The 25,287-nt window shown below is 28.3% G+C and overlaps 1 protein-coding gene across 2 annotated transcripts; it reads right to left on the reverse strand.

Annotated features, from left to right (window-relative positions):
• Positions 1-591: 591 nt before the first annotated feature.
• Positions 592-24,270, reverse strand: LOC129909909 (sodium-coupled monocarboxylate transporter 1). 2 transcript variants are annotated; one of them, XM_055987068.1, is made up of 11 exons: positions 24,136-24,270; positions 23,529-23,694; positions 4,646-5,241; positions 4,412-4,588; positions 4,170-4,318; positions 3,831-4,108; positions 3,609-3,772; positions 3,230-3,548; positions 1,212-1,359; positions 959-1,134; positions 592-902 (listed from the first exon to the last, which is right to left on the reverse strand). In XM_055987068.1, exons 3-11 carry the CDS (start codon positions 4,965-4,967, stop codon positions 626-628), a joined length of 2,010 nt encoding a protein of 669 aa, XP_055843043.1. In that variant the 5' UTR covers positions 4,968-5,241; positions 23,529-23,694; positions 24,136-24,270; the 3' UTR covers positions 592-625. The 2 variants fall into 2 exon arrangements, with proteins under 2 accessions (XP_055843043.1, XP_055843044.1); XM_055987069.1 differs by lacking the exons at positions 23,529-23,694; positions 24,136-24,270 and adding an exon at positions 15,397-15,764.
• Between the last annotated feature and the right edge of the window lie 1,017 nt (positions 24,271-25,287).

Below are 25,287 nucleotides of genomic sequence, written 5' to 3' on the forward strand. Positions count from 1 at the left end.
TTATTTGTCAATTTTCAATATCACTTGAAAGACTGCAATTCTAAAGCTACTTTTTTTAACTTCACAATCATTGCGATTTGGATTTTTATTCAAACCTTGAAATTTTATTTTGACAAGAAACCATCAATGATGATAGCAAGTAAAAATAAATTGAAATATTTGATATATTTTAATATTTCTATTTTTTTTTTATTAAAAATCTTGGTTTTTTATTTAATAATATTTTTATTTCCTTAATTCTAAACACTGATTCTGCAAATACTGATATAATCTCATTAAAAATTATTTACAATAATAATTTTTTTTTGTTTGTACACATACATATTAATTTGTTAAACAAAAAAAAATCAACAACACTTTTATTTACTCAAACCTTTTCAGCATAAAACATTTTACACTGGTAAACAATAAATTTCGTACAGTTAACATAAATGATGCACTCAATTACTGTAATTTTAAAAGATTTTTTTGTTTTATTATTTTTTTTTTGTATAACATTAGTTTTGAATAAATTTTAGTTTTTGTTTGTCTGAATAGGACTTTAAATCTGTCTTTGTCTAATTCTAAAAATAAATATCTAATAGGTAACGATTGTTTGTTTGTTTAAAAAGAAAAAAAATTAAAGTTATTCATCATCAATCCTCACACTAGGATTTTCAAATGCTAGCTTTTGTGACGTCACTATTGAAGGAGTCATTGGGAAATTTGTTGATAAACTGTTCATGTTATTACTGCTTATTGTACTTATTCTATTTCTTGATGATGGTCTTTGTGTAATGTGCATGACACGGTTTTCTTGAACGGCATTGATAATCACAGAGATGAGAAGTCCCAAAATAATAGTTGAAGCAGCACCCAACAGGGAATACCACATATAACTGATGCGGAATAGTGGAAAAGATCTGAAAGAGAATTGTTCAATTAAATGTTTGTTTATTTAATTTGTCGTTTGACTCACGTAAAACTGTTGCCTTCAGAAAATACTACAGCTGGTTCTGAAGTTGTGGTGTTCACAAAACAACTACATGCTTCAGCTGCAAGTGGTAATGTAGGTTGTTCAACATCAGCAATTTGTGCAACAACACCAATGAAAACAACAATGATGAGTGAAATAATTCCACCATAAAATGCACCCTAAAGTAAAAATTTAAAAAAATATAACTTTTTGTAATTGAACAAAAAGAATAATCAAACAAAAAATTTCAACTCACTTTAGTGTTGGCCTGTTTGAAAAAGATTCCTAAAAGAAACAATCCCAGAGTGACACCACCAATCAGACCGTTTAAAGTTAGTGTTGCTTGAAGAACTCCTCCCAGCTTTTCAACAATAAATACTAATACGAATGATACAGCACCATATCTGTAAAAGAAAATATTAAAGTTAAACAAGGATTCAATATGAAGAGCTAAGGTACATAAAAATCATAAAATCTAATAACTTGAAAGTTTAAAATCCAAAAATTCAAAATTAGAAGCCAGAATCCAGAATCCAGACTTTTGTATTTTTGTAATTTAATAATTTTAGCCATTCAAAATTATTGAGTTTGTGATATTAATTTTTTTCGAAATTTTTTGCTGAACAAAGTTGCAATTGAGTCCACAAAATAGGCTTTTATTCATACCTTGATAATTTAAAAACAAAGGCATGAAAACGTTAATAAAAGGCAAATATTCAAAACACGGAATTTATTTTTAAGGTTTCCGGATCTCGGCACTTTTGATTTTTCTGCTTGGTGTATTCTATATTTCTGATTTTTCATTTTATTTCGGGTTCTTTGGAATTTGTATTTTCAAATTTTAAATTACAAATTTTTAAATTAAATAAACTAAACTGTTCCAGGGATAAAAAAAAAAATATGAAACACCCTTCAAAAAAACTTAAAATTCCGTAAAGCGTAAATTGGAAATTTGTATTGTTAGGAAAACCCAAATATTAAAAAAAAAACTGGTTTTTGTTTATAAGCTAAACAGGATTTTTGAATATATGAAATCTAAGGAAACCCCAAGATTTCAAAAGCCAAAAAACACTCAAAATATGGATCTTTGATTCTAACTTTTTTGGTTAATGGGTTTCATTTGAATTAAAGATGTTTTATAACGGCGAACCACTTTAAACTAACAATGTTCTACTTTGATTTTAAAATTTTCGTCTTCAACGCAAAATCATACCGAAAAATAGTTTAATCAACCTGGTTTTCGTTGATTTTAAGTTGTTTTTTCCCTCAGAGTATTTATTCAAAATCTTCAACATACAAATTATTACTTTTGAAGTTTTACTGTTCCCGAATTCTGAAGAAAATCTTGTAGGTAAGCCCAAAAGCAATGAAAAAAAAACCAACCTGAAAAATAAAAATCGATTTGGTCCTTTCTTTGGACGCAAATATCGGAGTTTTGAGTAAACGAAATATGAAAAAAATGATCAGCCTCAAAAATTTAAAAATAAAATGAGGTCATGAATTCAGAAAAATTAGAAAAAGTAAGAAAAGATCAAATCCCTAATCTTGAAAGTGAGAAACCTCAAACAAAAATTAAAACACATGATTTCCGTACTTTAGAATTTCGTGATTTAGGGTTTCCAGATTTTTTTTTTTTTCAAAAAAATGTGTATATACATAACCTACCTAAAATTTAAAAAAATTCTTGGAAGCACAAAACATTGAAACCCTCATTATTCGGCAATCATAAAACTTTGAATTCAAAAACCAAAAGCCTGGGATTCATGGGTGCTTGCAATATGGACTTTAGCAGTTTATGATTTCCAGATTATGACAAAAAATTTTGTCATTCATAAATACAATAAATTGTCGTTAAAAATACTGAATCAAATTATTTAGAAGACCAAATTTCATAAAACAAACGGAAAATTTATAAATGCATAAATAAAAAAAACCCGAAATCCGGAAAACAAAATAAATTATTCCGAATTTGGTTTATCTGGAGGTTTTGTTTTCATGGGTATCGAAATTTTGTGATTTTAGGCTCTTTGGATATGTATTTCCAAATTATGATTTAGTTGAATTAAATTCTTAGTTTTTGTTAGAGGGTATCATTTTGGATTTTCTTGATTATTATAGGATTCCGGGATTTAAATTTTAGGATTTTCAAATTGTAAATATTTTGGTTTTGCTGGTTGGTTGGTTCTGAGTGCCCAAAAGTTAAGAAAGTCTCAAATTTAGCTTCCTATATCTTGACCTGAATTGCTTAGTTTATTAAATAAAATAAGTACCTACCCCAATGACATCCACTTGGCATACAAAGCTCCCCTTTCAGGTGAAATTTTAATATTAAGTCCATTTATAAGTAAATCCTCGCAAGTCACAGCAGCCAACGAATTCAAAGCCGATGCAACAGTACCCAAACTTGCAGCAAAAATACCAGCTACAAATATACCAGCAACTGAGTAAATATGCTCATAAACATGCATAATGTAATATGGCAACAGTTGATCTGTAGCTGTGATTTGTCCAGCTGTTAAAGGATCACATCCTGAATAATGTGTATAGACCATAAGTCCTGTGTAGAAATTCATAAGAAAAACTATGACTAGACCTGTGAAGAGAAAAAAAAGTTAGAAATAGTCTTGAAAATAAGGTACTGGTGAATACTTACCAAGAATTGAAAATCCCAAAGCCAAATTAGCCAATTTCGGTGATTTCAATGACATGCATTTTTGCACTGAAGCTTGATTGGTGCAAAATAATGAAGTCCAGTAGAAGAATCCTCCAATCACAACTGAGAAGAAAGTATGACGGTCTGTTGGATTGGGTGAAAAGCTTGAGAAATAAGAGGCTACGTTAAAGAATTCTATGTTTAATTCAAAGTTAAACTTACTTGAAAAACTCCAAACGATTTCCTTCAGCAGCAGTGTCAAAGATCAACGCAGATCCTCCTGAATAGAAACATCCAAGAATGATTATCAAAACCAGTGAAAAAGCTAGAACTGCAGCTTGAAATGTATCAGCAATAACAACAGCCTTCATTCCTCCTTGAGAGGAGTAAAACACACAAACAAGATAGATTAGTACAACAGCAATTCTTGTATTGAGCCCGGTAGCTTTAGAAAGTGCAATTGCTGGTGCTAAAACTGCTACTGCAGTGTAAAAACACATCTGAAATAGGTAAATGGAGGTTAGAAAAAGATCAAAAAGCTTTTAAGTTAGACGATTTTACCTGAACGACATACAGTAACGCACCAAGAACACGGATTTCTTTTCCAAATCGAATGCCCAGGTACTCGTAGCAACTTGTAAGCTCCATTTTAAAGTAAATCGGATAAAATATCTTCACAGCCACAGGAATTACAAGGACCATCGGAATAACTATTGAAAAGTTAGAATTACTTAAAGTTCTAATAGTTTCTTGAAATTTTTGAAGAAATGCTCAATAATTTGCCCAAACCTAAGTCGACTTACCAATCAAAACAAATTGCGTTCCTTGGAAGTACATTTCGGAGGGATTCCCCAGTAATTCAATAGCTGTTATGAAGCTGGTTGTCAAACTTAATGTTACTGGGAAAATTGACATCTCTGATCCAAGAAGGAATTCACTAGATGACGAACCGGATTTTTTGAAAAATCCATAAAATACTCCTAAAATTTTAAAAATTATTTTCACTCAAAACTTTGATGTACAAAAATTGATCATACCAATTCCTAAAGATATAACAAGCATGGTTAATAGCACTGCATAATCAAAACCTGAAAAGCCAGGCTTATGTCCTGGATGATTACATTGCTCCTTTCCTGGATCTTCATCAAATAATAGTTCACTTAGGAAATTAGTTTCTTTGGTCTCAGTTGTCGTTGATATCACATGATAGTTTTCTGTATTGGAAATAATCTCAGAGTTTTCGAGAGTTTTTGGTGGAATTTGATCGAATTCCGTTTGAAGTGGTATTGAGTGGACGTAGAGGATTTGGAATGTTAGGATGATGATGGAGATAACAGATATTCTGGTGGGAGGTGACATTTTGTCTATTTTTTGTTTGTTGTTGTCAGTAGTTTTGTACGATTTGAGTGAGATTTTTTTGTTAAGTGATGTTTTTTTATTTGTCAGTTTTTAATGGAACTTTTCGTTTGAAAATAGTTTGTTAAGTTTTCTTGTAGGTAATAGTTCCTTTTTTTTTTGTAATACAAAAATTATGGTCAATAGTTTTTTTGTTTTGTTATAGGGGCGAGTTATTTACATCTCCGGAATTATCACAAGTTATTTAAAGTAAAATTTTATTGTTAAGAGAGATAACCTGAAAAAGAAGAAATAAAGAAAATATGTGTTAAAATAATTAAAAAGGTAAATATTGTTATAATTTTGGTTTCAATTTGAAATATTGAAATGAAAGCTTAGATTTAAGCTTCTTAAAAAAAAACCCTCAGCATCATTTTTTTTTTAAGAACATTCAGTCAGATTTAGTAAAAGCTGACCTAGCAAGTGTTTCTTATAAAATTTGACAATTTTTAAAAATTAATATTAAGACATTTTTTGATAGGTACTACAGAGGTGGTTTTTTTTCGAGTGTGTTTTATGAATATAAGAAACTGTGAAAACTTCTAGTATTGAGATTTTTATGGCACGAACAAATGGATACTAAAACGTTTTCATAATTTTTTGTTAAAGTTTTATTAATTTTCGATGCTTCGAATTAAAGACTTTTTTGTTTAAAAAGCCCAGTTATGTTGACAAAAAAAATAGTGAATGTATTAAATTTTTAATTTTTTTTTTTTTTTTTTTTTTAAGTTTCGGGCAAATCGAAAAAACTTTTTTATGTGATAGATTTCATGGTTCAGATCAGGTTTAAAATTGAAACTCAACGATTTGAAACAAAATGCTGGTTTAACTTAAAAATGGTTAAAAAATTGAATTATAATGTTTATCTAATTTTTTTTTTTTGACAAAAAGTTTTAACATTAGAGCTTATTTTTTAAAAAATGTTGTAACTGTAAAATGGTAGACTGAGTAACAAGGTCGAACAACAAATAAAATTATTGTTATTTTCATATTGAAATGGTAACGGAGTTACGAATAACAGAGTTACGCGCGACAGAGTTACGGCCGTCAAAGTTACGCGAAACCGGAGTTACGAAGAACTAGAGTTACGAATTCTAAAGTTATGTTAACCTATGACATGTGATTTTTGGGTTGGCAACAATTGCGAGGAACGATATGGAATTATGGAAACATAAATAAGAGAATATCGATACGTAGGTGCAATATTAGTTGGACAAATAAGAAGTTAAATTCAATTATTTCCCCCAAACTTACATAAGTATACATATTTTTTTTCTATTTCAACGTTTTTGCAATCTTCTCACATAAACAAAACCATATATGTATGTATATCTATACCTATCCAATCAAAATTTTACAAAATTAAATAACACCCATTTTCGCTTTACTCATTTAGTTCTGACCAATGAGAAAAATGTTAATCTCTTGTTTGTATTTCCATATTTCCATATCGTTCCTCGCAATTGTTGCCAACCCAAAAATCACATGTCATAGCTTAACATAAATTTAGAATTCGTAACTCTAGTTTTTCGTAACTCTGGTATTCGTAACTTCGTCGGTTTCCCTTTCATATTGATTGTTTTTAAGAAAGTTTTTTTTTTAACACAACAATATTGTGAGTAGAATATCTGAAATGGGCGGCTATTACGCCCCCTGAATGGAAACCCTAAGATTTGTTTGTTTTATTACCAGCACGGGCCACAAAGTGCTCCATAATTTTGATGATCTATCATTAAGTCACTCAGTTACGATTTGTATGACTTTTGAAGCCTTTTACCGTAAAAACTACTCTAGCTCAAAAGCTGAAATTTTCTGAGGTTGGTGTATTTGACTAGCGACCCTGATGCGAGTTTCAAAACTTCTGGCTTATTTTGCGTAAAAAGTAGAGGGGGTCGAAAATGGCCTGAGACGCTTCCTGCAAATACGAGTTAAGTATAAAAGTTGATATCGTATGAGCAACAATGTACTTAATAGAAGAATCAGAAAATAGAAAACTGGTCTTAGTCTTTGCTATAATTTTCAGTTGTGAATATATGTATATTGAAGATTGTTTTACATTAAAATATTTTCTTCTATAAAATGCATGCAATAAATGGTAAAATAGTTTGAAATTAAAATCAATTTTCTTTTTCAAAAAAAAAAACCTTCAAAACTGTTTGAACAGTTTAAAAAAACCAATACAATATCATTTATATGTCATTTTTAAAATGGTATTGTTTTAGTTGATTGTTGATTCATTTGAGATCATCAATCTATAGATATTCTATTCTGTTCAATGCAATCTTTATTTAATGTATTGATTTTGTAAAGTTTTAGGCAGCTCAAGTTTAAGCAAATTTCTTCATCTATTATTCATATATTACTAAATTTCTTAATATGTATGTAAATGTAAACAAATAAAGTTAATTTTTACAAGCTTAAATGTTATGATCGTAGGTTCACTGAAAATTCGAAATTTAGGAAATAATATACTACTTCAGAAAGTATTTAAACATTTTAATGTTAACAATGGATTTAAATTTCTTTTTTCAAGATCAATTTTCCTAAAAAAAATTTAAACCATTTCTAAAAGCTCTCATTTGATATCACCAAAGCTAAAGAAAGTATATTGACAGAACAAATGGTAATAAATTATGATTAACTATAACATTGTCATTCATCAAGAACTGTTAAGTGTCAATTTGTTTCACTTATTATTTCCCTTCCTATTTCTATAAGTCAGTAACCAACAATTTCCAGATTAAGCTTCATTTCTTGAACCGCAACAGCAACCACAGAACAAACGATAGCTGCGATCGATACCCGAAGAGGTGTTATAGACTTTAATTAACATTTCTTGTGGTTTCATCGTTTCAACAGTTGATGAGATCGAGTTGGTTTGAGCCGGCTTTTTGCAAATTTTACAGGTAACGTTTTTTCGTTCTTTCTTTTATTTTATCATTTTTGGCCTTTTGCTTATTGTGCGAATAAGAGCTTTAATAATGTGCGTTAGTGTTGAGAGTTTTATTGTATTCTCAGAGATGTGAAGATCTTTTTTCCTAACCTAACCAGTGTGAAGTGTTAAGCTGTTGAATGTGGCACCATAGAAATTGCAAAATTGTTTTATTCCGGCCAAAAAGGTAGTTTAGATGGAAACAGCAAGTGGAGTAGATAACATCGCGAAAGAGTTATCATTTTATAAAAAAAAAAAAGTTTTTCGGTACGGTTTGTGATGAAAAATCAAAAATATTACTGAGCAAAAATGAATCCAAAAAAATACCAACAACAATTTTGTGTCAAAAGTCTTTTGGTCCCAATCGTATATCACCTAAAAGAGATCTTTTTAAATTTTCGATGATTTTTTAAGTTTTTTTTTTTACAATATTTTATTATTTTGGAATTATGAAGCCGAATGATGTGATTATTTTGATTTCAAAAAAAAATATTATTATTGGATTCAATTTAGCATCCATCATTATAAATGTTTGAAACATGTGATACGGAACCAAAAAAGTCAGCTTTGATGAAAGTTACGTGAGGATTACAAGATGCCCTAAGAAAAATGGATATTTTCCAGCAGGAGCCTCTTTTGAATGAAACCTTTGGATTAGAAAATATCATTCACATGAACAATCTTAATTTTGGAATAAGCTTAAGGTGAGACTATAGGTATTGAAAAATATCTAACACAAATTGAATAGTTTTTAAAAAAGTAAGAAAAATCTTTAAAAACTCGTTAATTATTATTATTCATTAAATTATTAAAAAAAAAAACTAAATGAACCACATAAATTCTCCTATAAATATGCAATTTATATGAATTGTCTAATTTATGATATAAAACTGTTCGGTGTAAGGATCTCAATTGATTTAAATAACTATTGCAGTCAATTACAATTTCAATTAATTTCAAATCCATAAATAATAATAAAAATAAAAATGTTTATAATTGTTGATTACATAATTTATGTATATATTGAAAAAGTAATAACAAATGCAAATCAATTAAATTGCATGATGTTTTTTTTTCAAGTACAAAGAAAAATTTAATAACGTTTATTGGTACATTCTGAAAGAAAGTAGTTGCTCATCGTTTAATTAAGTTTTAAGTATTTTGCACTGTTCTATTAACCATCTTTGGGCTTTTCAAGGTTTCAAGAATACTAATTTATGACAATCTTTAAAAATAGGTATGTATACGTTTGTAGGTACTTAAGTTGGACGAAGTTTTTTTTAATTATCTAAAATTGTAGGTATATGTTTTAGTTTTATCCAAAAGGCTCCAATAATAAAATGAAGACATTTTAAATCAAACTTTATTTTTGATTTTTTTCAAAACAAAAAAAACTGTATGCATATGTACATAATCTAGAAGCCTAAAAACATTTTTACTTATCAAAAAAATATGCCAAATTCTTCTGTTTGTCCCTTTGATGAAAAAAAAATCAGCTTTTCCATTAACCCTCTGTAGGCACACCTCTTTTTTGCGAATTTGGTTTATACTTTTTCATGGCGCTAGAACTTCGGTCTCACTATTTTATGAAGAATCATATATGATATTAATGTAGAATTTTCCGAGGAATTCGAATACTGTATTCACAATTCCAAAATTTCACCCTTATAAAGACACTTTTCTGTGACCACTTTTCATTTTTGTCCTGCCAAATTCGCACCCGTGGGCCGACAGAGAGTTAATTTTTTAATCCTTTTTCACATCTTTTTTTTTTCACTTCCAAAGTTAAATTTTCATGCCATACAATTTTTAGAACAAATTCAAAGCATCGAGTTAAGTTTTTTTTTTTTTTTGTTCTTTGAAATTAATTTCTGTAACGATTAAACACATTTAATTGGCATACAAGTAAAATACAGGTTTTTATATTTACATACATATATCATTAAATTTACTTAAAGATACTCATCATCAAAATCTATCTTTAATTTAAAAAAAAAATTCTTAAAACAATTTTATTCAACGTTCTTTAAAATGTTTCTTATTAAATTTCCATCTGGCGAAAAGAAATTATTTCCAGTCAGAACCGGAATTGAAACAAGCCTAATTTTAATTATTAAAACTGTCCACAAATTTTTTTTTTTTTTATTTTTATTAATCGAATGCCATTTCAAGATCATAAATACTACGTTTTAATCAATTGAATGGATAATTATTTAATTAAATAACACCTTCCACCGCACTTTCTACAAATGGATTTGCAATCAATTAAATAAAAAATTTCTCAAATCATATAACAAAAAAAAAAAAGTTCTCTTATTTTTTGAAGCCATCAATGCACATTTATACATGTTTTATTAGATATATCCATATGTTGTTCCAATATCAATAAATGACTGATGATGATGAGTAATAAAATATTAGTTATCATCTGGTTTTCTCTTAATGTAACTACATTGAACCACAACCAGAAACGATGCTGTAAAAACCTTCTCCTCCTTCTTCTGGAACATTTCTTCAATCAATTTGTTTATTGTAAAAAAAAAGAAGATACAACAAGTGTGTCTGACCACACTGCTTCACTTTCTTAATATGGCAAAGTTACTTTTTCATTAATTAGGAGGGCATTATCTTGACCTGAGAAATTATATCCACTATAACAGAGATGCATGTTCAAATTGAAACTCTGTCATGTGTTGTATCCAAACAATGACTAATTAATTTGTATTTTTTTTTGTAAATATTAAACAGACCTTAAGACTTCCTTTTCTTTTCTCTTAAGAATATTAAAATATATAGATACATATCTTCAAATGCTTTTACATTTCCGAGTGTAGGAAGGTACTTTAACCGTTTAAGAGTCTAGTCTTAATAGTTTTGTAATAATTATTTACATGGAGACATTCTCAGAGCCGATCAATCGAAACGAATCGAAGCTATCTGGTTTGATTCAGATATCAGCAGACTTACCGGCGCGATCCGGTTGAACGTATGGTCAATAAATATTCATAATATAGCGTTTCCATAAGCCGAGGAGTGTTATTGTCTGTATTCTGTTGTTGTATAACAACACTGCAATCAATAAATTCATTTATTATTTGATTTGAAAAAAAGGCGCGATTCAAGCTTTAAGTGTTTTGTATTTTGACTTGTACTTTTCTCACTTTGCTTAGGATTTTCCAACAAAAAAAAAAAATTGAGACAATCTTAAGTATAAAACATTTGTTGTTAAACACAATGGCAAACACGCAAATTCGTATGGGTTTCGCAAGAAAATTCGTTTTATGTTCAGGTAAAATAAAGACTACTGCTTTTCTGTTCAGCATTTTGCGTAAGACATTTCATATTGATTCTGTTTTCCGTTTGAATACTAAATATCAAAAAGAATCTTCGGAAAAGGGACTCCTCTTTTCTTAATTTTCAAAAAGAACAGACAAAGGAACAATGGAAAGGAGTTTGAAAGAAACTGTCACCTGTCAGCATCACCCAATATGTTTTGCCAATTTCTTTTGTTATAATCCCAATGGGAAAATATTCAAAACAATAAGAAATACCTATGTTTTTACAGGTATATGTTTTTTTTTTTATTTTCATTTAAATCTCTTCAACAATTGGAAAGGGCTTCTAACATCAAACTTCATAAAAGCAATCCTTTTTGACGGCAAGCCGCGGTCTCAAACAATGCATGCTTTAAAAAACACTATTTCCTTGGAACAAGCTCTAACTTAAATTTTAAAGTGACGACTCAATATTGTTTCATTGTATCATTTGAGATTTTAATGCAAATTGAAAATTTTGGTTTACAAAAAAAAATCTTTTTAGCGATTTTATACTGTCAAAAAAATGTCCAATCAACATGTAGGTATATTTTTTTGTACAGAATGCGTTACATTTGTCGTAATGCTAAAATTTTTCAGACAAAAATTGAAATACCGAGTTATATAAAAGTAGTTTCTTAAAATTTTATTTTTACGTTCTGATTAATAAATTCTTGATCCCTTTGCTTCCTAGTGGTTACAGCATGTAACTATCTTTTAATATTTTTTTATTTTCTGTACCAATAATCAAATTACGAAAACTGCACAATGAGTTCTCCCACCAAAAAGTTAAAATTTAGCTAAAAATTTTAGTATTAGTGACGGTTAAATTTCTCAATTTTTCAAGTTATCTTCAGCCTTGAGCTACAAAATTTAATAAAGGTAACACTGAAAGAAAACGATTATTATAAAACTGCAATCTACGGGATATGTAAACATGTTTTTTTTTTTTTTGTGAGAAAATTTGCTTTCCCAATCTTAATAATAATTTGATAAACGTATTTCATAAAACACATTGGTTCAAAGATATAAAGTATTTAGTAAAATGCTGAAGCCATTTTAGGAATTTAAAAAAAATCAGTCTAATTTTGACTTAGTAAATGACTTTAGCATTTTACTCAATCGTTTGAAATTTTGTGTCATTAGTTTTCAATGGCATTTCTAGATTTTTAGAAATGGATTTTAACTTTAACCCTTTGAGTGCAAAGCTTTTTAAGGCCCTACAATTTTGCATAAGGTGGCTACCAAAAATGGGTGACATGGCAGCCAAAGGCTCAAAAGTATTAGCTCAAAAGTTTCCTAAAACAATGTTATACCTAACTTAAACAATAATTTTTTTTTCTCAAGATGTTTTTAATTAAAAATTTGCTTAGGGAACAAAGAGTTAGATGACATACCAATTTTTTTTTGAAAAATTTTTGAAAATTTTTACATACAAAAAAAAATTTGATTTGAAAAATCAATTTTCTTAAAATTTTTGATACAGCGCCCAGTGGCGTACGTTGAGTCGTCGGGGCCCCGGGGCAAGACTAAATTTTGGGGCCCCTTTCATATTTGGGGGCCCGTTTGATACAAAAAAAGTACGTATACGCCATACATTTTTTTGTATGGCTTATACATTTTTAGGTTTATTTTAATGTTTTAATATGTTCGTAATGCACTTTGCCTAAAATGATATATTTAGAGACCCCTATAATAATTTTTTTTTTAGCTTAGAATTGATAGTTCTTGGGGCCTCTGTTCTGAAGTAATATGTACATGTACATGTACATATTTGATTTTCCATCATCAAACATAATTTTTTTTTATTGTTGGGATCCTGAAAAATTCATTTTGAGGCAATCAAAATTAAATATTTAGCGGCCCCTAAAATAAAAATTTTTGAAGCTTAGAATTGATATTTCTTGAGGCCTCTGTTCTGAAGTAATAAAAACATATTTGAGTTTCCATCATCAGACATATTTTTTTTTTATTTTGGGGCCCCTGAAAAACTAAAATTAAATATTAAGAGACCCCTAAAATAAAATTTTTTTAGCTTAGAATTGATAGTTCTTGGGGTCTCTGTTCTAAAGTAATGTGTACACATTTGATTTTCCATCATCAAACATAGTTTATTTCTTTTGGGGCCCCTGAAAAATAATTTTTGGGGCCTCAAAATTATCAAAATTAAGTGCTTAGAGGCCCCTAAAATATAATATAATTTTTTTGGAGCCAAGAATTAATAGGTATTGAAGCCTCTAATCTGATGTAATATTCGGTGGCATTCCGTTTGTGCATTTAGTTTTGTGCCCTGATGTATTTATGTTGGGGCAAAAAAAAACAATTTTTTTTAACTTAATTTTTTTTTTAAGTACTGAAGTAAAGGCATTTGGGGTCCCTGCAGGGCCCTGGCTTGAAGTTGTTTTTTGGTTTTTTGGGGCCCCTAATGTATTATTTGTGGTTGCAAAGATTTTTCAAGTAATATTTTTTGGGGCCCTAAGATAAAATTATAATTTTTCTTTTAAAAAAGCAGTTTATTTCCTTTTGGAGCGCCTTTTTATCAAATCAATATATATTATGTGGCTACATTATACATTACACTGAATGACATAATTTGTCTCCCTTGTATCCGAAGTGATTCAAACTCATTTTAATTTACTTCGTAACTCAATTTATGCTAACAGTTTCCTTCTCTGCATTGTCTTCAGTGGGGGCCCTGAGGTCGGTCGGGGGCCCCGGGGCGTCGCCCTGCTTGCCCCAAGGGAGTGTACGCCCCTGACAGCGCCAGATTTTTTTTAAATATCACACAGAACATACATTTTTTTTAAATCTTAATACATGGTCTTATTAAGAATTAGACGTACAGTTTTTAAATGTATTTGATTTAATAGCAAAAATTGTATTTTATACAAAGTTGTATTGTATATAAAAACAAAAAAATATTTGAAATTCAATTTGGTAAGATTATGTAAAATCAAAAAAACGTTTTTCAGACTTACGAAACATCCTTTAAATTGTTTTGAGCTAATAAAATAATATAATTAATTTCTTGTACAATATTAAAAGTTTTTTTTTAATTAAAATATGAAATTTTTCATTTTCTATCAAAAAAAAAATTGAGAATTTATTCATCCACATATATAAAATTATATCTTTATAAAAACTCAGCTGGTTTCCTGATTTTTTCAATAATGTTTTTTGTTTAGCTAATACAAAACTTAGTTATTATTTTTTTTTTTTTGTTAATTAAAACTCGTAGGTAAGTGCATTTTTTTTTATCTTATCAAAAATTAAATTTTCCCCAAAAAATACTAAGGAAGAATTAAAGAACTTTGAGCATCTTAAAGCTTTAAAGTTTCATTTAAATCAATACAAATTTAGTTTTCAAGGACTTTATAAAATTGTTTTTTTCTCCACCCAAGTGTAAAAATTTTATTCTTAAAATATCTTTTCTTTTCAAATGATTTTTTATAAAATACCATTTCTTGCTTTCCATTTTCTTTCCTGAAGATTTGTTATTTAATTTTACTAAAAATCTTTGCATCTACCAATAAATGAAAACAATTCAATAATCCTTCGAATTATGCGACATTTTCATTTTGCAAGGCATACGAACACAAAATAAAACCTTTTTAGTATTCTTCATTAGGCATCAAAAGAAATAACAAATCTTTTAAAACTACTTTTTGACCACTTGACTTGTACTTAACAATGCTGGCTTTTTCCATAAAACCATTAAACGAACATAATTTAAATACATAATTGCGTCTTCAATTAATTGCTTTGCAATTTAAATTGAACACTGACAGATTTAATATAAAATATAGGCTAACTACGTTATTGTTATGTTCATTTTAATTTAAATTCAATTTAAAATGTCATAACATCACTAAACCGATCCATCACTTGACTGTCAATGAACTATAATTTCAATAAACAATCATAGAAAAATATTTAAATGCTTTGTTTACGTAAATTGGGATTTATTTTATCACTACTTGCATTTTCTCTCTCCGAAACAAAATACCTTTATACTCTAGATATTTTTAATTTATTGAAATGTATCTCAATTTGAATAGAATTATAGAGACTGATTACCTTTAACAGGTGTTAGATAGACACTTTCTTAAATTGCATTAGATCTATTGCAATTTAAACCTATACTCACTTAAAATATTAAAAGACGAATTTTCGTATCCTTTTTTCAATAAAAATGTCCGAAATTGTAACTGGAGTATTGTGCCGCGATTATTTTTGTATTTCATTAACTTTGTAAAAATTCTTTAATTTAATTTAATCACATGGATATGAAAGAGGGAAAAGATATTTTTTCAAAAATGAAAAAAAATTTACTAAATTTCACTTTTCACTATTTTCGTTCTTCTCACAGGGAATATCCTTGAATCTTCAATTTTCTTCACTGGGGAAATTTAAATTGTGAAAAGCAAGAGTATTTTAACAAGAAAAAAAATTATTAACCCAAACGGTTAAGAAAACTTTTAACGAATGAGTATCTTAAAACGATCGGCCTTCTTTTTATATATAAACGAGACATGGGCGCTGAGAAAAAGATACTATCGACTGGGTTCTGGCCACGACTGTGTCGCCAAAAGTAATTTTTTTGTATCCCAAGAGTGTAAAAGCGCCAACCCAGTCATGATGAGTATATCTTTTCTAATGTTTGGGTAGTTTGTAAAAAAATATATATGTAGTTGTAAACCAATACAAAGGTACATAAATATACAAAAGTATCTGTGAGTGCAGGAAAAAGTATCTAAGCTGGACTTAGAGTAGAGTATGGCAGGTTGAAATGAACCTGCTTACAATCTGTCCAATCAATAATCGTCTTCAAAAAAAATGTGCATCAAATAAAAAAAAAATTGATCAACATAAAGTTTGTTTGTTTACAATTTTCTCTTTTTGTTTGTGTGTGTGAATTTTTTATTTTCATGTATTTATTGCCATATAAATATGGGGTTGCTGATTGTTGTTATTATTGATCAAAATCATAGAACAAATTTTGTTGAAATTTATGGTGAAAATTATAAGTATTCCTTGCACTTGAAATGTCTTTGTCAGTTTGCTATCTTTTTTGTTTTTGTTTTTCTTGTTAATTAAAGAAGACTCTCTGGGTTAATGTAATTTATAGGTTTTTTGTTATTTTTTAAAGATTGTTACACGATCAGATCACACATCAAGTTGATGGTGTAAAAAATCATTTGATGACTTATCTATGACAAGCTTTTATATTGTTCAATTAAAATTGATCGATTTATATTAGAAGTTTTCTTAAATATTGTTTTTTTTTTATGTCGGCATGGTGAAATAGAAAAAAAGGTTAATGGAAATATATGGAATTACAATTAAAAATTGACCTGGAATCTTTATTTTAACAGAAGATTCATTAGTAATAAGGGATGACACAAAGAAAAGCATATTAGTGTTGTAGGATACTTCATTTTTATTTAAAAATGTCATTTGCATTAACGGTTACCACTTTATTGAACTTGAACTCAATTTATTGTATTACTGTTCTTTACCTATGGTAAAAAAAACTTGTAACTGCTCATAAAGTCTTAGAATTAAAACTCAATTTTCCATTTTTCACAAAAAAAATGTTTTCATTTATTTTCAAAATTACATTATTTAAACAAACAACAATGAATACAAAAACATTTTTTTTTTTTTTTGAAAATTAAATTTTTGGAAACAGTTACTGTTTTTTTTAATTATTTATATTATAACCTACTAATATTTAAAAAAAAAATATTTTTTACTATTAAATATTTTTATAGAACTAAACTCTAACAAAGTTACAAATTTGTTTTTGTTTTTTTCTTTTCTTTTTCCAATAATGAATTAAAAAAAAAAGTTTTAACAAAATAAAATCCAAACCATTCTTAGGAAGGTGTAAAGAAGTATTAAAGAAGATTAAATAAAATTTAATATAATATATTTACTATAAAGTATTTAAAAACAAATAGAGAAGTATGTAAAAAGAATGTAATCCCGATTAAAGAAGTCTTTTAAAATCAATAAAGCTCTTAATTCCTTCTTTCGGACCCCACCCACCTTTTATCTTATCTTAGAAGTGTGTTTAGAAGTGTTCTTGAATTTTTAACACCACCTTGAAGTTATTCTGTGATCCTCTTGTGAATAATGTTGGTTTTTAGTTAAAAAGTTGTTTCAGTTGTAAGAAATTATTATTTAATAATAGTAGCTTTTTTTTAAATTATAGATGCAAAATAAATACAAATTATTAATTTTTGTGTAGAAAGAAGGTGCAATTTCGTTTGATAATAGCTCTGTTTTCTTTCATTGCCATTAATTAGGTAGGTACTCTTTTTGTACTTTTTGTATTTTACCCCAAAGACAAGAACAAAGCATTTATCTCCTAAATATAGTTTTGATTTATTGTACATTTGAAAAGAAAAAACAATTTAGTTAGTAAAATAAAAGAAAAAAGACTATATAATTGAAGATTAGGTAAGTTTTAAAAATCGCACTAATATAAAGTTAATATAAAGTTTGAAGTTTGGTTTGGTTACAAATAAAATTTAAAAAAATATTCTTGCCGGTAAAAATAAATTTTAAATCTAAAATCAACTTCCAAAGTTCAATAGGTAATTTTCAAATTATATTATGTAATAAAAATCTATTTTTCTCTAAAGTGCATGAAAATGGAAAAAAAATTAGTGTAGGTACAATAAATATAGTTTTTAGTACGGCAACCGTGTTCTTTGTTCTTGCATTATTGAATAAGATTCTATTTTTATGTCTTGAAAAATGATAGAACAAACTTGTTTTTTTATTATGAAAAATGGTTCATCAATGAATTAAAACAATCAGTCTAAACTGCTGCATTGATCCTAATAATAATGTGTCTATGAATCAACAAAATATAATAAAAACAATAGAAAACCATGATTTTAAATTGATTGAATTCTAAGAACGAAATGAATGTGTCAGAAAATTTGTATAACATACCTACATATATGAAATTTGATGGACTCGGAATACTAAATATTTTTGAACAATAAAAATGTTATAATTTAGGTATGGTTGTTTTCAAATAAAATCATCTTTCATTACAAGCAAAAATATGAATTTTAAAACTTTAAATTACTATAAAAGTTTAGTATCAAAACGAAAATATATTCTTCATTTGATTTATGAATCCTTAATCTTAATGATTAATTTGATAGCGTTTTTTTAAGTTATAAGAAAAATGTGTTAAAGGTTAATAAAAAGGTACCATAATGTATGACGATTATGATGACTAGAAATATTTAAGTTATTAACTATAGACATTGGATTTTTTTTATTTTATTATTATTTTTTATGAATTCAGGGAAGACATTCAGATTAAAATTTTCTTCCATACCACAAAACATAAACTTCAATAAATAGAACAAGTAAGAAGTCGATTTCCCATATAATCTTTCTGTAAATTTGTTATTAAATTAACATAAATACATTTTAATACGATCGTGAGACAATCTTCTGACCAAGATTCAACAAAACTCTCATTTTCTTTTGACCGGTTTTTTAAAACAGAATTATGTTTAACATTAGCATCTTGTTATGAATACCTATAAAAGTATCGTGCTCAGACCTAAATGAAAATGAAAAAAGATAATTATTTTGTTACAATTTACAAATACATATAGCTTCATTTTTTGTACACTTGATTTTCACGGAGTAAATTCTAGATTGCCAGATTTCGGATGCACCCGTCGATGCACTGAAATTCTCGAATATAGGAATAGGAATCTCAGAAAGACGTGATTTTAATTGAAGCAGAAACCATCTCGAAGTCAAAGACAGCGATTGTACACCAATTGTCCAAAACTATCGATCTTGAAATAATAAGCGCTTTAGGATTTCGGTAGTTGAACTATGAATAAATCACTACATTGTTTTTTTTTTTTTGTTAATTAGATAAACATGCAAAATCTAAACGTCTACGTACACTGCTATTTTTTTGCTTTTCGATTTTGTATGTTGTACAACAAAGACAAAGTTTTCCAAATATACACTGCCGGTCATCTGAATACGTCCACATTTTAGTTCATCTTATTTTTAGCCTGGCTTGGTATTTATTGCAATGGTACATATTTTTTACATACGTAACGAGAGAACATCTTTATGCGCTTAGCTTAGGAGAAAAAAAATTATCTTGGGACCTACCGTTCTTCTCACACGGTAGCTAGACAAAATATATTCATAAAAACAAGTATATTTTTTGACTCATCTGAATAGACTCAAAAGCAAAAATGTTAATAAATGATGAGTTGCATGGGTCAGTTGGACTCAAAATTGTGTCTGTCAATAAATCTGATTGTCTATAACCTATAAGGACGAAAACGGCTCGAAAAAAATCATTAGGCGCGGGAAAAATGGCGAAAATAAAAGAAGTCTTTGAATTAGGCCGAAATCAACGATGCATTGGGACAAAAATTAACAAAAGCTAAAATTTAGTATGCAGTTATTCGCGCAATATCCAAGGGTATAGAAACAACATTTACAATCGAAGTTGCTTAGCCACAACATTGGCCGATAGATGTGCAATGATCTGAACAGCATGACTTCGCGCTAAAAATTAAGCTGAAAACCGGTATGAAATGCAGTTTAACGACGGCAAAACGGGTTGTCAGAAGTGGTAAACATTTGAGAAGAACAAATCTTCGCAAAAACTACCACTTTACAAACCACGAAAAGAAACTCGCCTCCAATAGTAAAAAAAACTGTGTTAGAAATTGCAGATCGAAAGTTTTGTAGAAAAAAATAGCTTGCACTTAATGACACTCCCTTCACAGTTATGCAGACAACTTAAAATAATCCTTCTCTCTACGAAGTTCATACAAATAGGAATTTAGACCTCAGGGTTAACTTAATTCATTTTTTTCCTTTGTAAAATCACCGGTTGGAAATTCGACTTTCACGACATGTTTTTTTTTATTATTGGAGGCGAGTTTCTTTTCGTGGTTTGTAAAGTGGTAGTTTTTGTGAAGATTTGTTCTTCTCAAATGTTTACCACTTCTGACAACCCGTTTTGCCGTCGTTAAACTGCATTTCATACCGGTTTTCAGCTTAATTTTTAGCGCGAAGTCATGCTGTTCAGATCATTGCACATCTATCGGCCAATGTTGTGGCTAAGCAACTTCGATTGTAAATGTTGTTTCTATACCCTTGGATATTGCGCGAATAACTGCATACTAAATTTTAGCTTTTGTTAATTTTTGTCCCAATGCATCGTTGATTTCGGCCTAATTCAAAGACTTCTTTTATTTTCGCCATTTTTCCCGCGCCTAATGATTTTTTAGACCCGTTTTCGTCCTTATAGGTTATAGACAATCAGATTTATTGACAGACACAATTTTGAGTCCAACTGACCCATGCAACTCATCATTTATTAACATTTTTGCTTTTGAGTCTATTCAGATGAGTCAAAAAATATACTTGTTTTTATGAATAGATTTTGTCTAGCTACCGTGTGAGAAGAACGGTAGGTCCCAAGACAACTTTTTTTCTCCTAAGCTAAGCGCATAAAGATGTTCTCTCGTTACGTATGTAAAAAAGATGTACCATTGCAATAAATATCAAGCTAGGCTAAAAATAAGATGAACTAAAATGTGGACGTATTCAAGTGACCGGCAGTGTATATGTATATGTTATGTATTGTATTTTCAAAAAAATAACAGTAAGTATAGATAAAATAGTTATTAATATCATCTTTTAATCTATTTATCACCTAAAAATAACTAGGCCAGACAGAACAACATTAGATAAGTTCCCATTTCTACCGATCAATCTAAATTCATGAGTTAATCTTTAATAAATGAAATTAAAAAAAATATGTCAAGAAACTTTTAAAAGTTTCTAATTTTAAGTAATTTGTCAAGAGGCTAAATAATTTAAAAGCCACTGATAAATAAAAACTGCTTTTAAATAAACAAACCCCACAGTTTAGCAAATGCTAAATTTGTTGAGGTATTTAAAATTTATCTGTTTACATACATTCATTCAAAAAAAAAATGACTCATATTTGTGTATCGTCTGCCTAAAAATTATTTACTTACACTGAAGATTTTTTTTGACAAAAGAAAGAAACTTAATTGCAAACAAATTCAAAATAATCCATCTTTAGAAGAATATATTCAAATTTAAATTAAACTGAGTGTGACGCAGAAGACAGAATATTCACTAAATGTTTTTTTTTTTTTAAGTTGAACAATTATCAACAATGTATGTGCTAAGTCCAATTGAAGCATAAAATCATGTGTCGATCTGCCATTTTTTAATTGATGTGTTTAAGTTTAACTTTAGAGTAAATATTAGTTAAAAATTTAAAGAAATTTTAGAGACTATCGAACTTGAGAACACACCCATAATTTTTTCTACCAATTTTAAGTTTTGGGTGAATCAACAAAAATTAAATTGATGCTAGCATGTAGCTTGGGAAATATAAGGTTAACAGCGGCACAATTGAAATTGTTTAATTTTTACATTATTCCCAATTTTAATAATTTCTCCTTGGCGTCTATTTGGCTGTAATCCAAGTTGATGGAAACGGACAACACAAGCGTTTTCTTTAATTTTTATTTCGCCTTTCAAAGTTCATTTAAATTTTTAGAAACGTTAATATTTCCTTGCAAAAAACAGCATTTCCATTTCGTTTAATAAGACTAAAACACTTTTTGCGATAAAATTCCATTTTTGAAAGCCAACACGTTAAACCAACAGATCCTGTCTGTTATGGTCTATCTCCTAAAAGAGTTTTTAATAAAGTGCATCATTTTCTATGATCGAAGAATAATTCCTCTAATCAAGTTCATGTGCCAATGCTACATTTCAAACATATTATCCAGAAATAATTAGTAAGATCCATGATCTGGATTAACAAAAGATTAACAGCCATTAATTGACTCATCTTTCTGGTGAACATTAAACAGATAATTCCAGTTCAAATCTGTTTTTATGAACTCCTGAAACGTAACATGAGTAATGATAGTCTCCTTTACAAAAATCAACAATTAACTGTGTGGCCAAAAAATCCGGTTGTATCTTGTACCTACTGAGAAATATTTTTTTCCTTATTACTTTTGTGACGCCAAACGTTACTACATGTAGGCTTGAAAATACAGTTTCGTTATTCAGGAATCGTTCATTATTATCATTGTGCGTATCGAAAATGTTAATTAATTATTTCTATTCTCTGGTAGATCTTATTGTTACATATTTACAAAACTTGGAAGATTCGTTTGATGTGTACGTCTTTGAAAATTTTATAGCCGATCATTAATTAGCAAAAGCTAGCAAAATAATAAAGGCACAAAAACACTTGTTTGGTTTAAATTGTGAAGTGACAACTTTTGCGAGTAAAGTATATAATAATAACTAATAAGCATTTTAAAAGGCGACTTTCCTACATTTTTCACGCATATTTTTACTGAGAAAAACATTTTTCAGTGGAATATTGTGGTAGTTCATGAAATGGAATAGAAAAAAATTAACGTAGCACAAGAATGTGACATTTTTTTTAATTTGTTAAAAATATTGCATTTGAAAGAGAAATATTCAAAATATAAATATTAAGAAAAATACTGGGTTTTCGAATGATCGTACTCCTTATTTGATCAAGGGCAAAATTTTCGTGAAATTGTTATTAATTTTTTTAAGTTTTTTTTTAACTCATTTCCAAAGATGTAAGCAAAATACTTTATATTATAAAAATTGAAGGATCACTAAGCTTTATTGATTTAATGGTAAAAAAAAATAGTATATAACAGTAAATTTGTGTCGTTATTATGTGAGTGATAGAAAGACTAAAAGTTTTTAAATAACAAAATATTAAAATTAAAATAAAAAAAATTACACATACGCCAGAGTGACCGTTTGAGTTTAATCTATGTCAATTTACTAAACATATTTGATTACTAGAAAGTAAAGATACGGTTTGATATTTATTGTTTCAGTTCCTTCTTTTAAATAACTTTTAAGCCTAACTAACCAACTTTGAGAAAAATTTCCTAACAATAAATAAAGACATACAAAAAACAAGGAAAAAAATATACTAATTCCAGCTCTATCAAGTAAATTTTTTTTCCGAATTCTTAGTTTGTTTTTTATTTGATAAAGCAGGTACCTTCTTCTTTTTTTATTAAAAAAAAAAAATATTTAATACTGATTTTCTTCTAAAAGTACTATTCAAGTGTATGACAAAAATTTTAATTTTTGTATTAATTTTTAATCAGGTCCAATATTGGGTATAAAATGTAAACATTTTATAGAGCTTACCTTTTGAAATAGTGCAGTATTATAACTTCCAAGAAACTTATGCCAATGAGTCTTAATTCTTAATTTCTTTCTTTTCTGAGGTGGCATAAAGAATTAAAGATCCACAAGCTTTGTTTCTTTTTTGTAGAATCTAGTTCCTTGTTGTAATGTCAATATAACTCTCACACTAAAGAAAAAAAAAAAAATATTAAACTATTGTTTAAATAAGCTTGACAAATACAAATAGAAAACAATAATTAAGTTTAAGTTCTTTTATGATAATGACAATCTTTCTATTGACGAAAAATGCACTGTCAAAGTTCAAGTTTCCTAAGTGACACTGTTAAAGAAAAAATTCGTACTCCAGCAGTAGATAGACCCAAAGTTTAGGACCAATAATGCAAAACTTCTTAAACATTATTTTCTTTAAAGTTGACATTACTTAGAATTAAATTTTTTACTAAAGTACAAGATTTAATTAAAGTTTAGTGAAGATCGTCAAACTTTTGGCGTCATAGGTTTGAATCCATGAAAGCATTGTGTCAGAAACATTCTTACACTAGCACCTTGAGGCTTTTAACATTGCGCCAAAAAAAAAATACTTCACGAAGCAAATAAACATACAAACCTTGTTATGATAAAATTCCCGATCAATAAATGCGTCATTAAAAAAATATTAAAATACCATGAACTTCTTGAACATATAAAAAAAATTTAATTAACAAAAATAAATACACAAGAAATTATAAATCTAACCAAAACAAACTCTCTCAAAACTAGTTTAAGTGACAAACAGAATTTTTCCAAACAAAAAGACAAAAACAACATGGTTAATTTGATACGTCATTTAATTATACCATTCCCTTCCTATGCCCATCATGCCTAATAACCAAACCCATGTAAAGTCTTTTTCATTTGACATTGCACATTAAAAAAAAATCACAACAAAAAACAGCCCAAAGCCCTTTTTTCAACACTACATCAAAACTACTTACAAGCTTATTATAATCTTTGGTTTAAACCAATTCAAAGCAGTTTTAATCGGTTTTTCTTCACTCACTTTCAGCAAATTATAAAAACTTAACATAAATTAAAATATTGTTGATCAAATGCGTTCCGGTAAATAAAAAAAAAAAAAAAAAAAACAAAACATAGGTTTATCGACATTAAACCTGTTGTTGAATTGGCCCTTGAATACATTTTTTGTAAGCTTTGCTTATCTAGCCCTTCATCAATACTCTGCACGTGAGGAGCTCTTTAAGTGGGCATACTTTCATCTATATAGTGTAAGGTATTCGCGTGACTATCACACTTTTAGCTTAGCCTAGTCTTATTAACGGTGCGCTTCTTGTTTATCAACAAAAACAACACAGATCTGGTTTGCTCACTTTGACAGTTGCAAAGCAATGGACTCCTCATGGCTTTTTGACACAATCTTAAACTTGAATTATATTGCCTTCTATCATTTATATTCAAGAAACAGAGCTTAAACCAGTACACGAAAGGTTTTATGATTTTTCAATGATTAGGTGGAACTCGTGAAAGACTTATGTACTCTTTTTTTATTTAATGAAGGGGAAAGTTTTACGTCAGTTCAAGGGCGAGTGAAATTTTTATGTGCCGCATCAAAAAAAAAAAACCTTTGAATAAAAAATTCTAAGCTTCATTCAAAAAAAAACTTTTCTTTTTTTAGGATTATAACCAAATCATTAATGTTAATTTTAATCTTAATACATTTTCATTTGACTTATTTGAATAATCAAGTAAAATGTAATGCAAA

Source organism: Episyrphus balteatus, chromosome 2, assembly GCF_945859705.1.
Source record: "Episyrphus balteatus chromosome 2, idEpiBalt1.1, whole genome shotgun sequence".
Classification (NCBI taxonomy): domain Eukaryota; kingdom Metazoa; phylum Arthropoda; class Insecta; order Diptera; family Syrphidae; genus Episyrphus; species Episyrphus balteatus.